The sequence below is a fragment of the Gorilla gorilla genome, chromosome 8 (assembly GCF_029281585.2).
Source record: "Gorilla gorilla gorilla isolate KB3781 chromosome 8, NHGRI_mGorGor1-v2.1_pri, whole genome shotgun sequence".
Taxonomy (NCBI): Eukaryota; Metazoa; Chordata; class Mammalia; order Primates; family Hominidae; genus Gorilla; species Gorilla gorilla.
In genome coordinates, this window is record NC_073232.2 from 137,286,033 (window position 1) to 137,305,904 (window position 19,872).

The window sequence follows — 19,872 nt, forward strand, 5'->3', positions numbered from 1 at the left end:
CCTTCCTTACAGGAAGCAACCTCTTGGTGGCCTCCTGGCGAGTGGCCCAAATGCCCTGTGCCTCAGATGCCTGACACCGTGGGCCTCTGGCCAGGCAGAACTTGCCGAGACGGGAACACCAGCCCTCCACAAAGCACTGACTTGGAAGGAAGCACTTCCCCTAAAGTCTCGGGAAAAATGAGCTTGGGGAGCTGAGTTTCACCCAGTTCTGAGCCGTGGTGGACAAGACCAGTGACCATGGCTGCTCAGAATCCAGGCTCTCCACGTTGAGCCACCAGCAGCTGCCTTGGCCGGCAGGGACGCCCTTCTGTCCTTTTCAGCAATAACCAGAGAGAAGGGCCAATCATCAGATCTCACCTCCAAGCGAATAAAAACCAAGAACAGTGAGCGTTCGTCAACCCAAGCTCCCCATACCAGGCAGTTTTCCTAGAAGATACTCTGTGGTGTGGAGGATGTTTACCAGCTACCACACATCTGCTTCCTTGGGTAGAGGAAAAAAATGTGCTCCACGTCCCTCGACAGTAGGTCTGAGTGACCGGAGCCCGAGGGCGCTTCATAGCGCAGTGCCGGGGAAACCTCCGTGGTCATTCCCGCCGTGATTGTTCGGAGACTCACTTCTCAGGCAGCGGATTCACGGTGCTGGACAACCAGCCAGTGAGGTGGGAAAACCCGCTTGTCAGCAAGTGATCAACACAAAAGAAAAAACTAGTCATCCCCACCCAAGCAAGGCCATTAGCTTCTCTATGAGTCCTGCACTGTCCCCAGAAGAGCCATGGCCCAGATGGAAAAGAAGCATTGCTGGTTTTCATATCGATGCAAAAAATCAGTGACAACCCCACAGGCCACAAGCAGGAAACGCGACGTCTGTTTTTGAAACAGAGCCTTTGCTGTGCGGTCCCTGGTGTGGCCTGGCCATCCTCCCCTGCCTCGCTGGGGCCACAGCTGGGCTCCCAGGGCTCCCTCCGTCCACTCCCCGGTCTTGCAGTTGGGAGGGCGCCCCGGAAGCCCATGCAGCCCAAACCCTAGAGGACTCCCTCTGGCTCGAGGCTGAGGAGGGATGGGCTGGCCCCAGTGCTCCCCGAAGCACTTCCAAGAAGGCGCCTCGCCCGCCCGCTGTGTGGATACCGCTGGTGGAGGTGTTGGGTGAACAGCTCTCAAGTTCTAAAAATGTGCCCCTGACAACAACAGAAGGGGATGTTTGAGAAAAATAAGAGAAAACAGAGAAGAGAAAAGAATGAATTGTTGCCAGAGGAATCTGGCAGAGCGGCCAGCTGCTGCACACTCACTCGCCGGCCGCACAAGAGGCTGGGTGCTGGGCTGGCAGCGTGTCCAGTGTGGACACACACGGGGCTGGGTGAGATTCTGCAGGAATCTAAAAAGGCCACAGGCAACCCAGAGATGGCACGGGATGGCTCAGTCTGACTTCTCACTGTGTGAAAGTTTGAGAACGCCTACTGTGCTCTGGGTACCCGGGTCCCGGCACCTCACAAAAAGGCTCTGGCACCACCCGGGGTGACGGGGAAGGGGATGGTCAGGGTGCAGCGAGACTGGGGTCTGGGACCCTTTGGTGGGTCCCGATGAGGCTGAGGAAGGCCATGAGGCCGTGCCCACCCTTCCCAGTGCCCCAAGGGACTTTTCCTCCAAGGTACAGGAAGTAGCAGCAACCAGGAGGGCAAATGCCCTGGACGTTCCATGAACCTGCAGCGAGCCGAGCGCCACTGCCAAGTTCCAGGGGCCACCACTGAGTCACTGCCCGAGGGGATGGCTGCCCATGAGTGCCGGGACCAGGAGCCCTCTGGATGGCCGCCCTGGCTGCTGGCTTGTCCCTTAGAATCAGATGGACCAATTCCACCAGCGTTCCAGAGAAATGAACAACACGTCCTCCAGCAAAAGGACCCTGAGTAGCCTGTAGCCTGGCAGACCCAGTCTTAATTTTCTCACCTTATTTCCCAGGCTGAATGTCCACAAAAGCAAAATAACACCCTCCTCCTTAGCTATGGCAGCCAAGGCTGAGATGGGAGAGGGAGAAGCCTCATGCTTGCAGCACACTCTCGTTTTTCGAGTGGTCCTAAAACCCAAGAGGAAAGTGATCCGCAAGGACTGCTGTCCGGCAGGCCAGGGGCCAAGAGCGCTGTGCCCAGGCCCAGCTCACAGCCAGGAAGTGAACATTCTCAGCACAACAGCTGGCTGGATGCCGCCTCCATTCTTCTTTCTTCTCTAACTTTTTCTCAAAATCTAATAACTTCTACAGCATCCCAGGCTCAGAGCCCAGTTTACAGGAAAACACTAGAACCCATCACAAAGGCATATTTATTCCTTCATATAAAAAGCATCTAATAGGCAAATCCCCAGTGGGGAAACATGTTGGGTTGAGAGGTCAGAGGTCAGCTCTAAGCACTGTGGATGGAAGGGGAATGGACTGGCCTGCGCTGGGCAGTTGGTGCCAACATTCAGTTCCGCAGGCAGAGCTTCCTTCCACCATGCAAAATCCCTTAATGCAATCCCTTAATGAGGCAGGGCCAGAAGAGGAGGTAGGAACCCCGGGGGAAGTCAGCGCCAAAGAACAGCTGACTGTATCCAGCCAAAGTGCAAGAAGAGCTTAACAACTTCAACCAGGATGAGGCCCTGGTGAAATCAGAAGGTGACACGCAGAAGGCTGTTGACGGGTAGCGGAGGAAGGTGCAGGCTGAGGAGCAGGGAGGTAATGCCAGAAAGCAAACTGCAAACCAGCACTGATGCCGCTTCTTTGGAGAGGTGATAAAGGCAGGAGAAACTCACCTCTGCTTCTGAGCAACGGGTTCATCGGTCCCATCTTACATGCAGTGTGATTCTTCTATGTGATCAGTTTCCCTCTTTTTTTGGTTGCTAGGAAGCTCAGAGCAGAATTCCCACCTATCCTTGTGTACAGGATTGCACGGGATGCTGTGTTCCGGCCCTACCACCCTCCCTCACCTTTTCCTACATTTACTTTTCCATTTATTAAAACTTTACCCTTGTGTGTGTTACAGCTGTTCCCAACAGCCAGCTTAAATCCTCTTATGACCAAAGAACATTTTACATTCCATTTAATCACACAAAAGAATGGCATTTGCTCTTCACTGGGAGAATTAATTCCCTGAACTCTCCCAGGCAGCAGCATGATCCAGGGCAAGGAGTTTGGCCCCGCAGTCGGGGCAGCTCGGATGCAGCGTGGTCTTGAGGGCAGCAGCTGGAGCCAGGCAAACACCAGCAGGTGCTCGTGGAGCCAGCTGGGGGCCCTGAGCTTGCCATGCACACAGCTCCGGTGTGATGCGGTTCTCAGAGCCCTGGGGGGCAGGTAGGGTGGGCACCATCACCCCAATGTTACCCAGGGGAAGCGAGCCTCAGAGCCCATCATGATGACTGCCGCTCCAGAGCCCGTCATGACTCTTGCTCCAGAGCCCAGCCACTTTGTCCTGTTTCCTCTTGCTGACACAGACCTTGGCTTCCAGCTCGGACTGGTGTCTCCTCCCCAAGTGTATACCGTTGTTGACTTTCCCTTGCTGTGCTAATGCACCGTGCCTGAGGATCATCGTGGCATGGGCCACCCCCTGCTGTGGGACTCAGGGTAGGGGGTGAACCTCTCTGAGTCTGTCAGAGGAAAAATGTCCAGAGTCTTCCTGGGATTTCAGATGGGGGATCATCCTTGTCAAATGCTCCATAATAGGCCAGGTGCAGTGGCTCACGCCTGTAATCCCAACACTTTGGGAGGCTGAGGTGGGGGGATCACCTGAGGTCAGGAGTTTTAGACCAGCCTGGCCAACATGGAGAAATCCCATCTCTACTAATATAAAAATTAACCAGGTATGGTAGTGGGCACCTGTGGTCTCAGCTTCTTGGGAAGCTGAGGTTGCAGTGAGCCGAGATTGTTCCACTGCACTCCAGCCTGGGTGACAGAGCAAGACTCTGTCTCAAAAAAAAAAACCAAAAACCAAAAAACAAACAAACAAACAAACAAACTCCACAATAGTGACAAGTACTAATATTTACTGAACTCAGTCAGGGCCCTAGATTCTCTCAAGGCTGGTTTCCCTTACCTCGGCCCTGGCAAAGGGGCAAGAGGCACATTCCATGGGCCACCTGGGGTAGGTGCACCCCACCAGCCCTGCGGAGGCACCGTGTTCATATCTAGCTGGTATTGCAGGACTCGCCCCCTGCCAACGCCACTGGCACCCCACACAACTGCACTGGGGGACCAGGAATCAGGGTTCCTACTCTTGCCCCTTCTGGTGGAGCACACCCAGGGTGCTAACTCAGCCACAGGCTGCCCCATGTCCCATTGACATTTGCAAACCCTCCTGGGATGAATTCTCCATGGCTCTCAGGAGAACATGTCCCAGGGGGCCGCCCACTCTCTCAGTGGGGACGGGTGTTTCTAGGTTGGATTTTTTGCTCTCCTAACAATTTGGCAAAAGTTGTTTTATTCACATGCTGAAAGCTGCTGTTGGGCTAAATTTAACTACAGTGTACCTTCCTGTTCCTTCAGCAGTTCCTCCCTCCCACTGGAGGGGGCAAGAAAAGTGAACGAAGGCTAATTTTTTTATCCTTTATGTAAAAAACAACTAGAAAGCCCTTTGTTGAAGCCAGCCTCAGAGTGGGAAACACACACCTGACAACAGCATGTTTAATCACACTCGTTTCTACATCGCTAACGTGGGCTAATTAGTTATGGATTACAAGTATTATTTCTCTTTCATAAACTTACCAAAAAAACCTCTCCCACATATGAGCAAGGAATCTGTGAAAAAGCTTTAGAATTCTGGCTTCGTATGTTCTTGGGGGTAAATAAATTTGTGCCAAACACCTGAAAAGCTTTCCTGTTAATATATGTTGGCTTTCTCACTTAAAAAAAAAAAACACGTCTTTCTTCCTTAGAATGTTAGTTTCCAAATGCAAGAAGTCTGGCATGAAGCTCTAATTTTGCTCTACCCAGCCCAGCTCTCCACAGCCCAGCTTCTGCAAAGCACAAAGCAAACACTGGGACAACTGGCTGAATGGGACCCCTACCTCACACCATATGCAGAACTTTACTCAAAGCAGATCAAGACCTCAATGTCAGAGCTAAAACTAACATTCCTGGAGGAAAACATAAGAATATATCTTCATGACCCTCAATTAAGCAATGGTTTCTTAGATGTCACACCAACGGCATAAGCAAATACGTAAGACTCCAAATTAAAACTTTCATGCTTCAAGGACACTATCAAGAAATTGAAAAAACAACCACAGAATGGGGGAGAACTATTTCCAAACTGTGTGCCTGACACCAAAAAGCCTGGGCCCCATGACCCAGGAAGACCCTCAACTCAAGCACTGAGGTTGACAGAGCTGAAATGTGACTTGTGGAGCCCCAGGATGGACACTGGACACTCAAGAGAAAAGGCCACATTCGAAAGTAGAGTTAAAGCAAAATAGCGTAGGGACCCATTGGTTGTTTTTATGGCCAGGTGAACATGGGGCCACTCACCTGGTCTGTGAAATCTGCTCAGGTACTTAACGCCCTTGGCTCTGCAAACCTTCCAGGAAAATATGAACCGTACCTTGGCCAAGATCAACAGCTTTTAAAGATTTCAGAGGAGCAACAATCCCTGGAGGGGTTTAGGAGGCCCTGAGCTTGGCCATGCACAGAGTTCCAGGTGTGATGTGGTTCTCACAGCACTGGGTGGGGGTTGGGGGGATGGGATGGGGACAGCACAGCCACACAAAACTATTATCTAGAAACCGAAGCTATGGCCCCATGACCTGCTTCCTGGAAAGCAGAGGGTCCGCTGGCCAAGACCTCCCTACTCCATGTGGAACTGCTTTCTAAACCAGGAAGACAGAACGCCCCTGTAGACATGAGGAGGTCAGTCAACACGGGCCTTGTGGAGACAGACAGAAGAGGGTCTGGTGACTGGAACGCGGGCAGAGCTGGCTAAAGTCCCAGCAGCAGTCTTGGCTGACATGGCCTCCCATGAAAACACGGGTCAATCCCTTCAAACCAACAGCAAGCGCCGACCTCATTCACCACCTGCTCTGAGTCCCACACCATGCTCAGCAGAAATCGTTTGTCGACCTCTTCCCCCCTCTTGGAGCTCTCCAGATGCGGCGAGGAGCCCAGCCTGTTACGCAGAAGGCCTGAGACTCACGACCCCAGCCAGCTGACACCAAGCATCCACGTTACTCTCTGGCCAGACTCCTGGTCCGATCACCCACCCACCAGTGTGGAGGGGGTCTGCGCTGTCGAGGGGGACACACTCTATGCAAGGTGGGCTTACAGAAATTCCCAGATACTCACTTTTGAAAAAAGGCCCACTAAACTTTAACAAGACAGAGGCCTAGGAGAGCAGTCTCTGCACAAAACTGAGGACCACAGCAGGGCCTTCTTCAGCAGCTTGGCCGCTGTCTAGTTGTCCCGGCATGGCTCACCCCACGTCCTCCATGGACAGAATGAAATCCACACCCAAGGGGTCAGAGGAAGTGCTGTGAAGGCGGCAGAGCTGGTGGACAAGTTTGGCCCCTGAGACCCCGAGGGCCTCAGTAGTCCAGTGTGAGAAGAGGCCAAGGGTCAACCACGACAAGAAAAGCACCATTCCCCGCTGAGGCCAGGCAGCTCCAACCTCAACACACAAGCCCTCTCTTCCTTCTCTGCTCACTGCTCTCCCAGAAGCAGAGGAAACAGGTTCAAGACCTACCCCCTTTGACAGACGCGGAAATAGAAGCACAGAGAACTCAACACACTTGCCCAAACACAAAGCAGGTGGCACTCCTTCGGGCCATGCATTCAACTACTTTATGCTCCTGGGCTGAAATCATATTCCTGGGGTCTACGGCATGTCCAGGAGCCTGAAAGGGGACCAAGAAACCCAGTCTAGCCTAGCAGAATGAGCTCCATGAACAAAGGGTGAGGCCAGGTTCAGGCACTCACTGAGTTCAGTCTGGTAAGGGGGGCACAACCATACTTCAGGGCAGCAATGGGCGGGAAGGATGATCACTGCTGTTCTGCAATGAAGGTGGAGGGTGATCTGGCGAGGTCACAAGAAGGGCTGGGAGTCTCAGGAGGTCAGGCATCAGCCACAACCAGGGCCTCAGAGACACAGAGGCCAGTAGCAGGTGACTTGCCCAGGGGCACACTGAATGCAGGGAACACCGGGCCATGAAACCCAATGACTGATTAAGTACAAAAGCCAAACGGAAGGCCTGCAGAGCTCACTGATGTCGGGTGTGTTCACTGTTTTGCTAGAAAAGGCTGAGCTGTCAGCACCTGGGAACCGTTCAGCTGCTCTTGGATTTGGAAGGGAGGCCATGCCGAAGTTCTTGCTCTACCAGGCTGGGGTAGGGGCAGAGTCCTGGCTATGTGGCTCCACAATGCTGGAATGTTTTTACTACGCAGGCATAGATTACTCTGCAAGAAAAGAGATGCCACAGGGAGTCTCAAAACACCAGTCAGGCCCTTAGCTGCCCTTGCACATGACAGCTCACGCACACACTTCCATCTGCCCCACACCGGCCTGAGCGGAGTCCTCTCCCCTGGCCCCAGTCTGGCTGCGGTGCTGAGCTCTGCCCTCCTCCTGCTTCCCTGCTGGTGCACACACATGCGCTGTAGGGATGCTCTTCCAAGCACAGGAGTGGCCAGGAAGCCCTGGAGCTCCAGGTGCTCCATAGGCCCCATCTCGGTGCCTGCTATACATAGTCACAGTTAACTGTCCTTTTATGAATTGCCTTTCCTGGCCCCCAGACCAGAGAGCACCTAAACACAAGCCTTGGGTCTTGCCCACCTGGGAGCCCCAAACGTCTGGCCACAGGCCTGGCACATAGCAGGGGACAGGTCAATGAGGAAGGATGGAAAGAAGGAAGAACAGCAGGGGACAGGTAAATGAGGAAGGAAGGAAGGAAGGAACAGCAGGGGACAGGTCAATGAGGAAGGACGGAAGAAGTGAACAAGCCTCTAAGCTCACGCTGGGCTCTGCCCAGGGCAGTGGTCTGTGTCCAGGACTCAGGGGTCCTGGGGGCAGCCCGGAAGAGGTTTCCTTGCTCCCTTACGACTCTCTCTGGCTGGACTGCATGGCCAGCACACAGGAAGGGCTGGACTCATCCCTCTGCTGGTCTGCAGGGCCAGCCTGGGGTCACAGCCCCTGGACCTCACCCCCAAATGTCCTTGTGCTCTGAGATGGGGGAAGCCTGCCGAAGGTTTAAGGGTCAAGACCCTCAAGAGCAGTGCGTCCTCTGCCCCAGGACAGACCTCAAGGTGCAGAGGAGTCTCAACAAGAGGCAAGGCTGCTTGAGGACTCAGTAGCAGGGGTGCGGGCCGATGGCGGCGACCCTCCATACAGATTCTCATAGGGCTAAAATTATTGATGGAAGTGCTTTCTACCTAGGAGACCAGCGTTCACACCTCCAGTTGCTGGAAACCGAGGCCACACGAAAAGAAGCCATGAGAGTGACCAGCTCTGGTGACAGGTAACTGTCACAACCATCAGCCTCCTCGACAGCCCCTCCACACAGACCACGCGCTCCTCCCCCCATCCTGAAGAGTCCTCAGGCAGTGACCCTAGCAACTAGACAGGGGTCACTTGTGCCCCCATTAATCCAGCTGCATCAAGAAAAACGGCTGGAAGAAAATGGAAAAAGCTCAGAAAGATCTTTTTGTGGCTCTTTGGGCTGGGACTGCGTTTCTCACATCTGAAACTTTGCCCCCAGGGTGTGTCCTGAGCTGAGCCCTGTGCAGGCTGCAGGCTTGGCTGCATTTTGTGAAGACAAAGATATGAAAATGGCCGCAGCTCCATTCATTCGTTGTTTCTGATGATCCCTGCTGCATCTGGTGCAGGCAGGGCTCGGGTGACAGCACGTGACACGGGGAGATTGCTGGCTCGCAGCCACCACCGGAGGGCTCCGCGACTTGTGCCATAGCCGGCCAGGTCAGCCTGAGAGCGACAGCCGACCCCACCACCTGCCAGGTGCTGCCACTCACGCGGGCCTGGAGCCCCCATTTGTCTGTGTCATCGGGGCTGGTGGGCCGCACTGGGGTCCCCGCAGCATACGCCTTCCTCACGTTGTCACTCTGGACTGCTTGACCAGCGAACTGGACTAGAAATAGGAGCCTATTGTGTGTATGCACAAAACCCACCAAGATAAGGCAGGTAGTTCGTGGACTGAGAAAAAGCAAACATACATTAAAAATAGCCAAAGCATACGAAAATAAAATAGATATTGAAAACAATCCCCAAACCCCAAACCACCCCACTATAAACAATGCAACACCGCCCATCCCGAAGCGGAGAAGAGAGTCAACTTCCAGAAGGGCGTTCCTTGTCCCTCCGATGGGATGGAAGCACTTGAGTTAGGCGGCACCAGAACGAAGATGCGTTCAGGCTGGTGGCGTCCCAAACAAGCAACACTGGATTTCCAGATGGCCGCGTCCTGGACCAGAGGCCGGCGGGACTGCCCAGCCTGTGTTTTCCTGAAATGTAAACATCATCCTCCACACACACACCGTCTACTTTCCCTGCTGGCTCCGACAGATCCAAATGTGACTGCGGATTCTGTGGAACCTACTGTACAAAATGTACAGCCATGTACACAGCTGAAGCGCTACCAGGGACGCCAGCCCCTGCCCCCTTCCCGACAGGGCGTGGAGGATAATGCCACAATCAGCATACGATAAAGAATGAGGAGGGAAACTGCAGCTATGGGGTGGATCGTTTAACAGAGGCATTTGATTTGCTGGCTGGCTTCTGCCTGCAGACTTCCCTGGCACTGGCTCGCTGCCACGCAAATTAAGTAAAAATCAATATCCTCCGGTCTGTAAAACATCGTGTTAGCAATCACACTGCAAACAACTTATATAATACCCCTCACTCCATACCCAAATAATGGCGAATGTTTTTGTTAAAAGGCAAGTCTAAAATAAACAGGAAAAAGAAAAGAAAAGGCAATCTTACAGGTTTCTCCTTCGGCAAAACCTTTCCACGACTTGGGTGAGGAGATAATATTTCTGTGATTATGACCAAACCCTCCTGTCACTTAGCAACACATAATTAAGGAATATGTTTTCAGATCCGCTTTACAAGCCCGACCATTATCAGATGAAATTACTGGAGCAACAAATGTCATCGCCATGCAAATTAGTTGGTTGCAAAGAAAGAATGTTTGACTAAGAGAGCAGGCACAGGCCCTCGGAAAAATTATCTGACGTCCCTCCTGCCGCACATGTATTTGAGAAAGTCAAATAATGATGTGATCAGACTTCAAAAAAATCCATGAGACAAAATCAGAATCTATACGACAAAGCAGAAAATCAGGCCAGTTGCTCAGTCTCCACTTGGAAACAAAATGCAAAATGCCTGGAGGTGATCTCTAGGAGGTAATATTAATAGCAGACATGGGCCACACAGCGATGGCAGAGAAACTTAAGGTGGTCTCTGCAGGGTTGTGAGGTCCAGCGCCTCGGTCCCCGCCTACAGCTGCTTCAGGGCTATTTTCAAAAAGGTAGATCTTATTGTTTCATCCTGATTTTCACAAGCTATTCAGGAAAAAAAAAAAATCATTTGAAAAGGATTCTGTTTTCTGAATGATGTAGGGGAGGCAGGCGGGGAGGAAAGAAGTATGTTTGAAAGGAAGAAAACTGATTTACATTTTAAATTTGTGGTCAAGACTCTAGAGTTAAAATAAAAATTTTAACTGGTGTTCTGAGGACGCCCACCTAGGACTTCATCCACAATGTCCAAGGAAACACACGCCATAAATTACACCTGGCACATGTTGTGAAGAAAACCACCTACCGTCACTCTCCCTTTCCTGGACTTGGAAATATATTCTTCCCTTCAAGCACACGGAATTCCCAACTGTATTTTCTGATATGAGAGACTAAATCTGTTTTTGAAACTGAGTTCTGAGGGATTTCAACATCTTGCTTTGTTTAACCCACAAGTATGCAAACACACACATTTTCATCTCCACGGTGGGTAATCACTGCCTCTGATATGGCGTGCGGACCCGTGAGAGGTACGTTTCCACACGATCACGCCCTTCTAAATGGAGGATGCACACTTTACAGCCAGCATTTGATGAAACATTCCTGCCTTCTCCAAAGCTCCCTAGTGTGAACTACAGAAAGGGCCACCCCTCGTGAGCTCAAGGCTGCAGTCTGTTCTGAGTGACTTGTGACTTTCTCCAAGAAACACAGTTGAGTTTTACCACTGTAATGGGAAATCTACACATCAACCCGATCTCAACTAAAGAACAGGAGGGCACTGCTGCCCCAGCAGATCTGGCCTGACACACAAATCTGATTAACTTAAGAGAAGCCGTGTCAACTGGCCACAGTGCTGCGTCCTTCTTGTTTGCTGGTGTGTGTGTGTGGCCTGGCGAGTGAGGACTTGCCATCCTATGTTCTAACTTCCACAACCCCGCACCCTCCTGCTCCCCCCAGGTCCCCAGGCAGGGCAGGCGGGGAGGATGTATTACTTGGTTCCGGTGCAAGCATGGTGGACACGATGATGGGCGCCCCTGTGCGCCGGGCCACCTTCTGGTACGGTGAGTGAGGCGTGTGGAGGCTCTGGCTGGCCGGCGGCAGGGTGGATGGCCCCAGGGGTGCACCTGGCTTCCGCAAGACCTGGGGGCTGCCGTGAGGGCTGGGCAGCGGAGAGGCGGCCACGTTGCGCTCCCTCTTTAGCAGCTCCATGGGCACCGTGTATGCTGTGGAGTAGGCTGTTCTGGGGCCTGGGTGAAGGGGGTTTGAGGGGCCCGGGTTAGTCAAGGCCACCCCTGCCTGCAGGGGGTACGTGGGGCTCAGACGCGCTGTCAGGGCGCAAGGGGTGGGAGAGCTGTACCCGGAGTTGGAGGGGAAGTGTGGGGCATGGGTGCCCACGCCAGGGGCAGAATAGGTGGCCGCCGTCTCCACGAGGTGCTGAGATGGTGCGCTGGAGGGACGGCGAGCCGGGTCTCCAGCTCGGGGGGATGCTGTCTGCAGAGGAGCCGCAGGCTGGGGCTGCAGGGCCGCAGCGCCCAGAGAAGCCAAGTCACCATGGAGCAGTTCGCTTCGGTGGCTGAAGCTGCTGGACCGCGCCCGGGGCAGCGGGCCCCCCCGGTCCTGCCTCCGCAGCTGCATTTCGGTCCTGCAGCTATTGGCCAGGCGGCTCAGAACACGGGCCTGGCCCAGGTTGGGTGCGACAGACTTGATATCCGCGTCCTCCAGGGTAGCCAGGACGGCCGGGGAGTCAAAGCCCTGCTGCAGTAGGGCTCCCAGCGTGGCCTCTGCCAGCCCCTCCGCCCGCAGAAAGGCCAGGAACTCAGGGGGCACGGTCCTCTTGCCACCAGGACCCTGGAAGGTGGACAGGTCAGCTTCGTAAGTCTCGTAAGCCATCTTGGATGGGATGCTTTCCTGGGCAGGCCCGTAGCCACGATTCACGGCCCCTGGGGCCACCCCTGTGCTGCCTTCGGGGGCAGCAGCTGAACTGGGGTCCACAACCAGGCACGTCGGGGCCACCTGTCTGGCAGGGGCAGGGTCAATGGGTCTTTCGCTGATGTCGCTGAAGACCTGGCTGAGGGGGTAGGCAGGCACCTCCGCCCCATACCTGGTGTCGGGCTGCTCCCGTCCATACCGCCCGGGGGATGCAGCCCTGCTCTGTGTCTGCCGCCCCTGAGGGATCATTTTACCTCCAGGATCCCGGTACAGGTGACCGGCGTCCTGCAGGGCAGGTGACCGGCCTTGCATTGGATCCCATGACGTTCTGCTGCCAAGCACTCCGTAGCTGGGGACCGGCCGGCTGACTCCTGGGTCCCGATAGAGGGGAGGCTCTTTGGGTACCCTAGCAGCTCCAGACGGGTCACTGTAGTAATCCCGTGGCAGCAGGGGGCTGCGACCAGACATCACTGCCTGTCTGCTGTCATAGAAGGTGAAGTCAGGAGTAGACCCCTTTCTTGCAGCCACTGAGTTATAAACGGCCTCCCGGTACAGGTAGGGCTCGGCGGCCACGGGCAGGGCAGCGTCCTGTGGTGGGTGGTTTGGCTCAAACCAAGTCCCCTCTGCTGTGCCATACGTCAGGGAGCTTCTCCTCCCCAGAAGCCGCAGGGACTCGGCGTTCTCCCAGGGGCCCTCGTACCACCCGGCAGCATCCCAGCTCTGAGAACGACCAATATTTATATGCCTGCTGGGAACTGGCATTGGAAAAAAAATGACTGCGGATGAGGCAGAGGAGAAGCTTTTCTTTATAAATCTTCAATTACATACATCAAAAACAGACCTGGCTGTGTGCTAACCCTTCTGAGACGGCAGGGACAACCAACTGGGGGTTTTCTGTTTCAAAGCGGGCCTAAATTATTAATCCTCCGAAACCTTAGCAGACAAAACATAAGACTCACGGTAACTTTGCCTCACTCCCCAACGATAGCCAGAGAGGTCTGTTCCTTACAGCTCAGTCCCAGAGAGGAGGCTGTCCCCAGCCTGCCAGGTCCCCCTTCCTGGCTGGTGTGCTCACATGGATCAGGGCTCTCTCAGCATGCGGATTAGGAGCTAAATAAAACCCCTAAAGCTTTGTTCCATGTGACATCTCGTTAGACTGATGAAACCGGTGGCTTGCTCTATCCAGCCCTCTCAAGCTGCAACTGGGATTTACTTCCACACTGACATTCAGGTTTATACTCCCTCTTCCAAGCACCAGGGTACTTTTAGGATGAACCCTGCCTCCCCCTCTGGAAGGGGCTGTTCCCACCCCCGCCACTGATTCCTGAGAGGTAACAGAAGGAAAATAAGGCTGCTTCAATGTCAGTCCACTCTTAATCCACCGTGATGAAACGTTAATCCATGGCACAGCTAAACACAAATTAAACGTGGATAAACAGAAAAAGGTCCACACGTGATCCTAGGCCATGGATGCCTAGCCCAAAAAAGGGCCAGCTCTGAAACCTGATGCTTTGATAATACTGAGATCTGGCTTTGAGACGACTCTTTGGTTGTGAATCAAACGGGTTTCCGAGCTCAAGCCCAAATGCATTCTTTACCTTATTACTGTGAAACACAGATGGGCTCATGCTGCCGGGGGGCCGGGGAGTGCCAGGGAAGGGCGTGTGTAATCTGGGATTTAAAGTGACTGCAACAGAGGTCACAGGAACAGGAGGATGGGTGACTAAACCTTACACTGCAAAGCAAAACTGGGAAGCGGCTGCATCTGAATATCTCATCTTCCTTTAGGTATGTCAGGATGAAAAGCCTAATTCCAGCAGGCTTAGATCCTGCAGATGCTTTTCCATATTCACATGGATTAAGCTTTCAGAGTCCACAAAGGACTTCAGGCGCAATAATGCAAAGAACAGCAGTTATTTAGATAAAGGAGTGCCCCGAAGTATTAAGACATTTCCTTAAACATATGGAACAGTACCAGAGAAGCAACATCCCAGACTAACACGGTAGGTTCCTGCCCTGCAACTGCAGGATTCCCATGACAAAGAATTCACAGCAAAAATAAAAGCCGGTGATTAGGAAGCTACAAAGGCTGTACACATTCAAAGCACTTTAAAATGAGACAACATGCATACCTGCAAGCATTACACCCGAGTGCTGTTCCTCACCCACATCTCTCTCAATCTAGCACTCTACTAGAATCTTCTAAAGAGAAATACCAGTCTTTAAATTTTTTTTTTTTTTGAGACACAGTTTTTTTTTTTTTGAGACCGAGTTTTGCTCGTTTCTCAGGCTGGAGTGCAATGGCGCGATCTCGGCTCACTGCAGTCTCTGCCTCCTGGGTTCAAGCAATTCTCCTGCCTCAGCCTCACAAGTAGCTGGGATTACAGGTGTACACCACCACACCCAGCTAATTTTTATATTTTTAGTAGAGACTACCATGTCTCTATCTACTTCACCATGTTGGCCAGGCTGGTCTCAAACTCCTGACCTCAGGTGACCCACCCACCTCAGCCTCCCAAGGTGCTGGGATTACAGGCATGAGCCACCGCGCCTGGCCAGCGCCTCAGGATTAAGCCACCTTGCCAATTTCTTTCCTCTCCTTGTTGTAATGAACAACATGACCTTATGTGGTGTTAGTACTATGCTACCCCAACTCATGGTGCAGGCATACCCCTCAAAGATGGGTGGATAAACTTGGAGCATTCCGGGAAAATCCCCCATGCCAAGTCTTTTTTGTAGCAGGGTAAGGTAGCTCTGTTGACTCACCAGCTTCTTTGCTATCTGGTTTTCAGCTCAGCAAGTTCTCAAATGTAAACAGGGCTCTACAGAAGAATGTTTACCCGATAGCTCCTAAGAAACCAGTAATGATTCTTCAGAGAGGTTATTGAGCTGGTGTCCAAGGGGTGATTGCAGGAGCAGGGCAGATGTGGGCAGATGAGCTTTGGGGCGGCATCAGCCTCCCATTGAACCAGGAGGCCCAGCTTCCATTTCTATCAACTTTCGACCTGTTCTGCTTGGAAACCACCCAAACTCGCACAGCCTTGGCTCTGAGATTCGACAAATATTATGACAGATGTTTTTCTGAGCTAGGTAAAAACACCTGTAACTGGACTCACTTTTCCAAACACTCTGGTTACACAAACACCACACACACACACACACACACACACACACACACACACACACCACACTCCAGTCTTTTAGAAAGGACTGCTTTTCTTAAAAATTCTCATGTTGACTAAAAGTGAGATGGGACCCATTAGAGTAATACATCTCACGGGCTTAATTTTTTAATTCTGCCAAAACCCTCACTATAGAAATTATGTCAAGTAAAAATAAGATGATTGTATAACATAGCTGTGTCGGGGAGAGAGGCAATGTCCACCCAAAGCCAATTCTGAAGTCCCTGTGCGACACAAGGTGTCAATTAACAACAGAGACCTACAGAGATCCAGACAATTCCAGAGGTGGATCCAGACAGTTCCAGAAGAGCTGGGAAGAGAGGCCAGGATGGGGATGATCAGTGGGTACCCTCTGACGGAGCAGTCTTTGGACAAACTGCCAACAAGCATTTCATGTTCCCATTGGAATAATCATGCAGGAAACTGCTTGAAATGAATGGGAAAACATGACTCTGGGGTCTAATTCTCACTTTTATAGAAAAAGAAGAACAGGTGGGATCAGTGAGTCTGAAGGTTGCAGTAACATGAGGGCCATTTGGCTCAATGGTGTGTCCCTCTTAACTCTGTTGTCACCTGCCCACTTGGTGGGCTGCCAGGTCTGTCTCAAGGCCTTCTCAGGGAATAGCTCATTCTCAGGAGGCAACTTAAGTTCCCAACTGAAGGAACTTAAGGAACAGCTTCCCCAGGGGGGTCCTGCACCTGCCTGGGCTTCCATTCCCTGATCCTGCCTCCACCAACACTAAGGGCCAGGGCAGCTCTGAAGGTGATGGGGGAAATAACATCTCAGGAGGCTCTTCGGCGCCTGCTGCATCCCAGGACGAGCCATCACAGTGCCCTCTACGTCTCCCACAGCGAGCGCTTCCCTAGGGAGGCTGCAGAAGTTAGCAGGTAACACGGTTTTCTGGCAGACACAGGGCAGAAAAATCGGCCTATGGCATACTCATTTCCTGCTTTTAAATGTGGACAGCCTGTGTTGGATTTTTGTCTGCTTCTGTCAAGTTAAGTGTTGTGGAATTTGTGCCATTAAAAAAGTTTTCTTGGGCCGGGTGCCGTGGCTCATGCCTGTAATCCCAGCACTTTGGGAGACTGAGTGGGGCGGATCACCTGATGTTAGGAGATGGAGACCATCCTGGCCAACATGGCAAAACCCCGTCTCTACTAAAAATACAAAAATTAGCTGGGCGTGGTGGCGGGTGCCTGTAATCCCAGCTACTCGGGAGGCTGAGGCAGGAGAATGGCGGGAACCCGGGAGGTGCAGGTTGCAGTGAGCCGAGACAGAACCATTGCATTCCAGCCTGGGCAACAGAGCAAGACTCCATTTCAAAAAAAAAAAAGTCTTTCCTCTCATCAACCCCCTACCCCCTGCCCCCGAACGTCCTCAACCCAAAGTAACCAAGTTGGCTAATCTAACGCAAAGGGTGGGAGGCCACACCGAATGCACTGGTTACATAGCAAACACAAAGTCTGGCTGGGTTTTAAAGCAGCCTTCGTCTAAATCACACAAGCACACAGCAACAATTAGCAAAACTGCCCAGACATCGTTTCAGGTATCAAAGGGGCCGAGTGCACCGTGCACCCTTGCTTGCACACTGAGTGCTCTCACCAATTTCCGGGCCTGGAGCGCGGAGGCTCAGGCACCCACGCAACGCGCCAAAGGAAGTCAGGAGAGTGACGTCGAGTGTCTGAACCAACCCAGCCTTTTTCAGATTAGCTGCATCCTAAGAAGCCCCAGCCCTCATGTCTCTCAGTATTTAGCCATGGTAAGTGAAAACAAAGGCCTGCACATTGCTTCTGCCTCCATTTCTTAACTATATTGTAAAGCTTCCTGGGAACTGCATTATGAAAATTAGACCACTCATTATGGGGTTTCAAAACAACAAAAAAAAGCAAGCCCATTCTCTTGCACTGCCCATTTTGAAAGTGTTGGTGGAGCCAAAGTGTGCAACGGGACCCCAGCTGGGATGCAGGACAGGCCTCACCTTGGACCATGTCAGGATTCCCATTTCCAGCAATGGAACACACTCAACCTCAAGAGGCTGTGCTCAGCTCTGGACAGCACCGACACAAGACGCTCTGCACAGTAGGTGCTCAATGAACACCACCCCTTCTGCTCTTCAGCAGCTTTTCCTGCAGATTCCCAAAGTCTCCACCTCATCTCCATGGTGGCCCGCCCCATCACACTCCACTGTTTGAGGTCTCCTCGGCTGTCCTGGGATCAGAAGGTCCCAGGACGTCATCCTTCCTCTGGTTTTGTTAGCAATGCTCCCAATCAGGGCTGGCTCAGCCAGCCCTCCCCCAATGAACCTTTCTCAGTCCAATTCTGTCACTTTGTCCTTAGTCCAAAAAATCTGCCACTCCTCAAGATGAGAAAAGCACCCCAAAAATAGTCCAGGGCATGCATGTGCCTGTAGAGACAGGCCACGGCATGGCCGCTTAGCCCCTGACCTGCGGAGCGGAGTGCACCCCTCCCTCCACAGCACGTGCTCCCTCCATTCATCACGTGCTTTTCATTCTGTCTGACACCCGGGCTGTAAATCAAACTGTTGACTATGACTCAATGGTGATGGACGGCTGGCCTCAAGGGAGTGTACGGTGTGATGGGGAAAAACGACAGAGACATGGACACAGTCCCCAGAAGCCCCTCCCCACAACCACTTCAGCCCTCTGAGCCTGAGCCCACATCAAAGCCCAAACAGCCCCATTTGCAAGCCTGGGCATGGTGGGCACTAAGCTAGGCAAAGTACCCACCGCCCAAATACAAATGGCTGCCTGACAGAGACCTGCTCCACCTGAGCCTGCACATGGACAGTTTCAGCACACGGGCCTTGATGGGACGGTCAGCCTTTCTTAGGATACGAAAGAACTGACTCTCAGCCTCACTCCCAAGTCTCGGAAAAATCTGCGTCACCCATCCCAGGTTGCAAATGGGAAGGGAGGGACCCTCCTGGCACAGACATCTCTTCAACTGGAACACGGAAAACAAAACCCTCAGGTGACGAGAAACAGGCTGGAGGGACAGGGAGTGTGGGATCCCACTGTGCCCCAGCGCTGGACACCCAGAATGCTCTCCCCTCTTGGCATCTTCACAGCCCAGCTGGGGTGCTCAGCCAGGCTCCTGCTGGATGTGGAAGGGCTGAGAAAGGCACGTGAGGTCACTCTGTAGATGGAGATGAGACAGAGACAGAGGAACGCCCTCGAGCGCGCACGCCAAGGTGCCTGAGCTTTAGTAGCAAGAGAGCCAAGTGGTAGAAAGCAATCAGGGAGGAGTCTCATTTCACAGCTTAACACTGTACGTTCTGGAAAAGGAGAGAGGGCAAGAAGCCGGCGGCAAAATGTATCTTGGGGTTCTGGTTCACAGTCACCCCAAATACCTGTCAATTAGGTTGAGCTGTGTGAAGAGCGCAGAAGGTTCTCCGCATTTGTGCGGGCTGCTGTCTGCTGCTGTCTGGCTACCCTGTGGCCTCCTCCAAACACGGAGACTACGGATGCACTGTTCCCCCCACGGCACTCCTTCCCCCTGCCCACCCCAAGCACTGCTCCCCTCAAGGCACTAACTCGGCCTGAAACTAGAGATGCTCTTTTCCCAAAGGTGCCGGGACCAAGAGGACAGGCACTGAGAGTAAAGCCCCAGGCAGCTGGGCCCAGGGGCTCCGGCCCACACTGTGAGAGGTTTCAACTCAATCATCGATGGAGACAGGGCACCACCAACCAGGGGGTGGGAAACAGCGCGATTCACTGTGGTAGGGGCAGGAGCTGAAAACCGCAGCTACAGAACCAAGCTAGAAGACGGTGATGAACCCCCAAACCCCAGCCACAGACTCCAGTTGCACTACACATCCCTGGCCCCCCAAATAAAAGCAAAGCGGCCTTAACATGTTGCTATTAGAAAAAAGTGGTATGAAGACATCCGCCCATCACCAAACTGACCGGTGCAAAGAGAAGCTTATGTTTGTGCTTGAGAAATGAGTAACAACAGAGAAATAAAACACTGAACCTGATTCACAGCTGCAGAACGGGAGGGCAGTCTATGAACCCCATCCCCAGAGTCGGTGGAGGAACAGGTGGGGTGAGGGGTTCCCTGGGGAGGGGTCCCCACTCTGAGTTTCTCTTAAAGCTGGGGACAGATAAGGCAAAACATGAAACTTTACCCCTTGCAAAGAACCGCACTTTTGTCTGTGAAGCTTTGCCTTGGCTGTTTCCTGAACCTTTACCTTTGCATAAGACTGTTTGGGTATGTTCATTTGTGCTTTGGGGTTTTAAGGCATGTCTAGTTGACTATTGTATATTTAC

General features: G+C 52.7%; 1 protein-coding gene across 23 annotated transcripts in view; it reads right to left on the reverse strand.

The window, feature by feature from the left end:
- CTBP2 (C-terminal binding protein 2) overlaps positions 1–19,872 on the reverse strand; it is a 174,690-nt gene that overhangs the window by 26,302 nt on the left and 128,516 nt on the right. Inside the window, exon 1 of one of the 23 annotated variants that reach the window (XM_031015056.3) lies at positions 11,464–19,057. The exons of the other annotated variants lie outside the window; for them this stretch is intronic. Coding sequence (XP_030870916.1) covers positions 11,464–13,162 — 1,699 coding nt within the window. The 5' untranslated portion in view covers positions 13,163–19,057. Of the gene's footprint in view, positions 1–11,463; positions 19,058–19,872 lie in introns of those variants that run through there. 23 annotated transcript variants of the gene reach the window in all.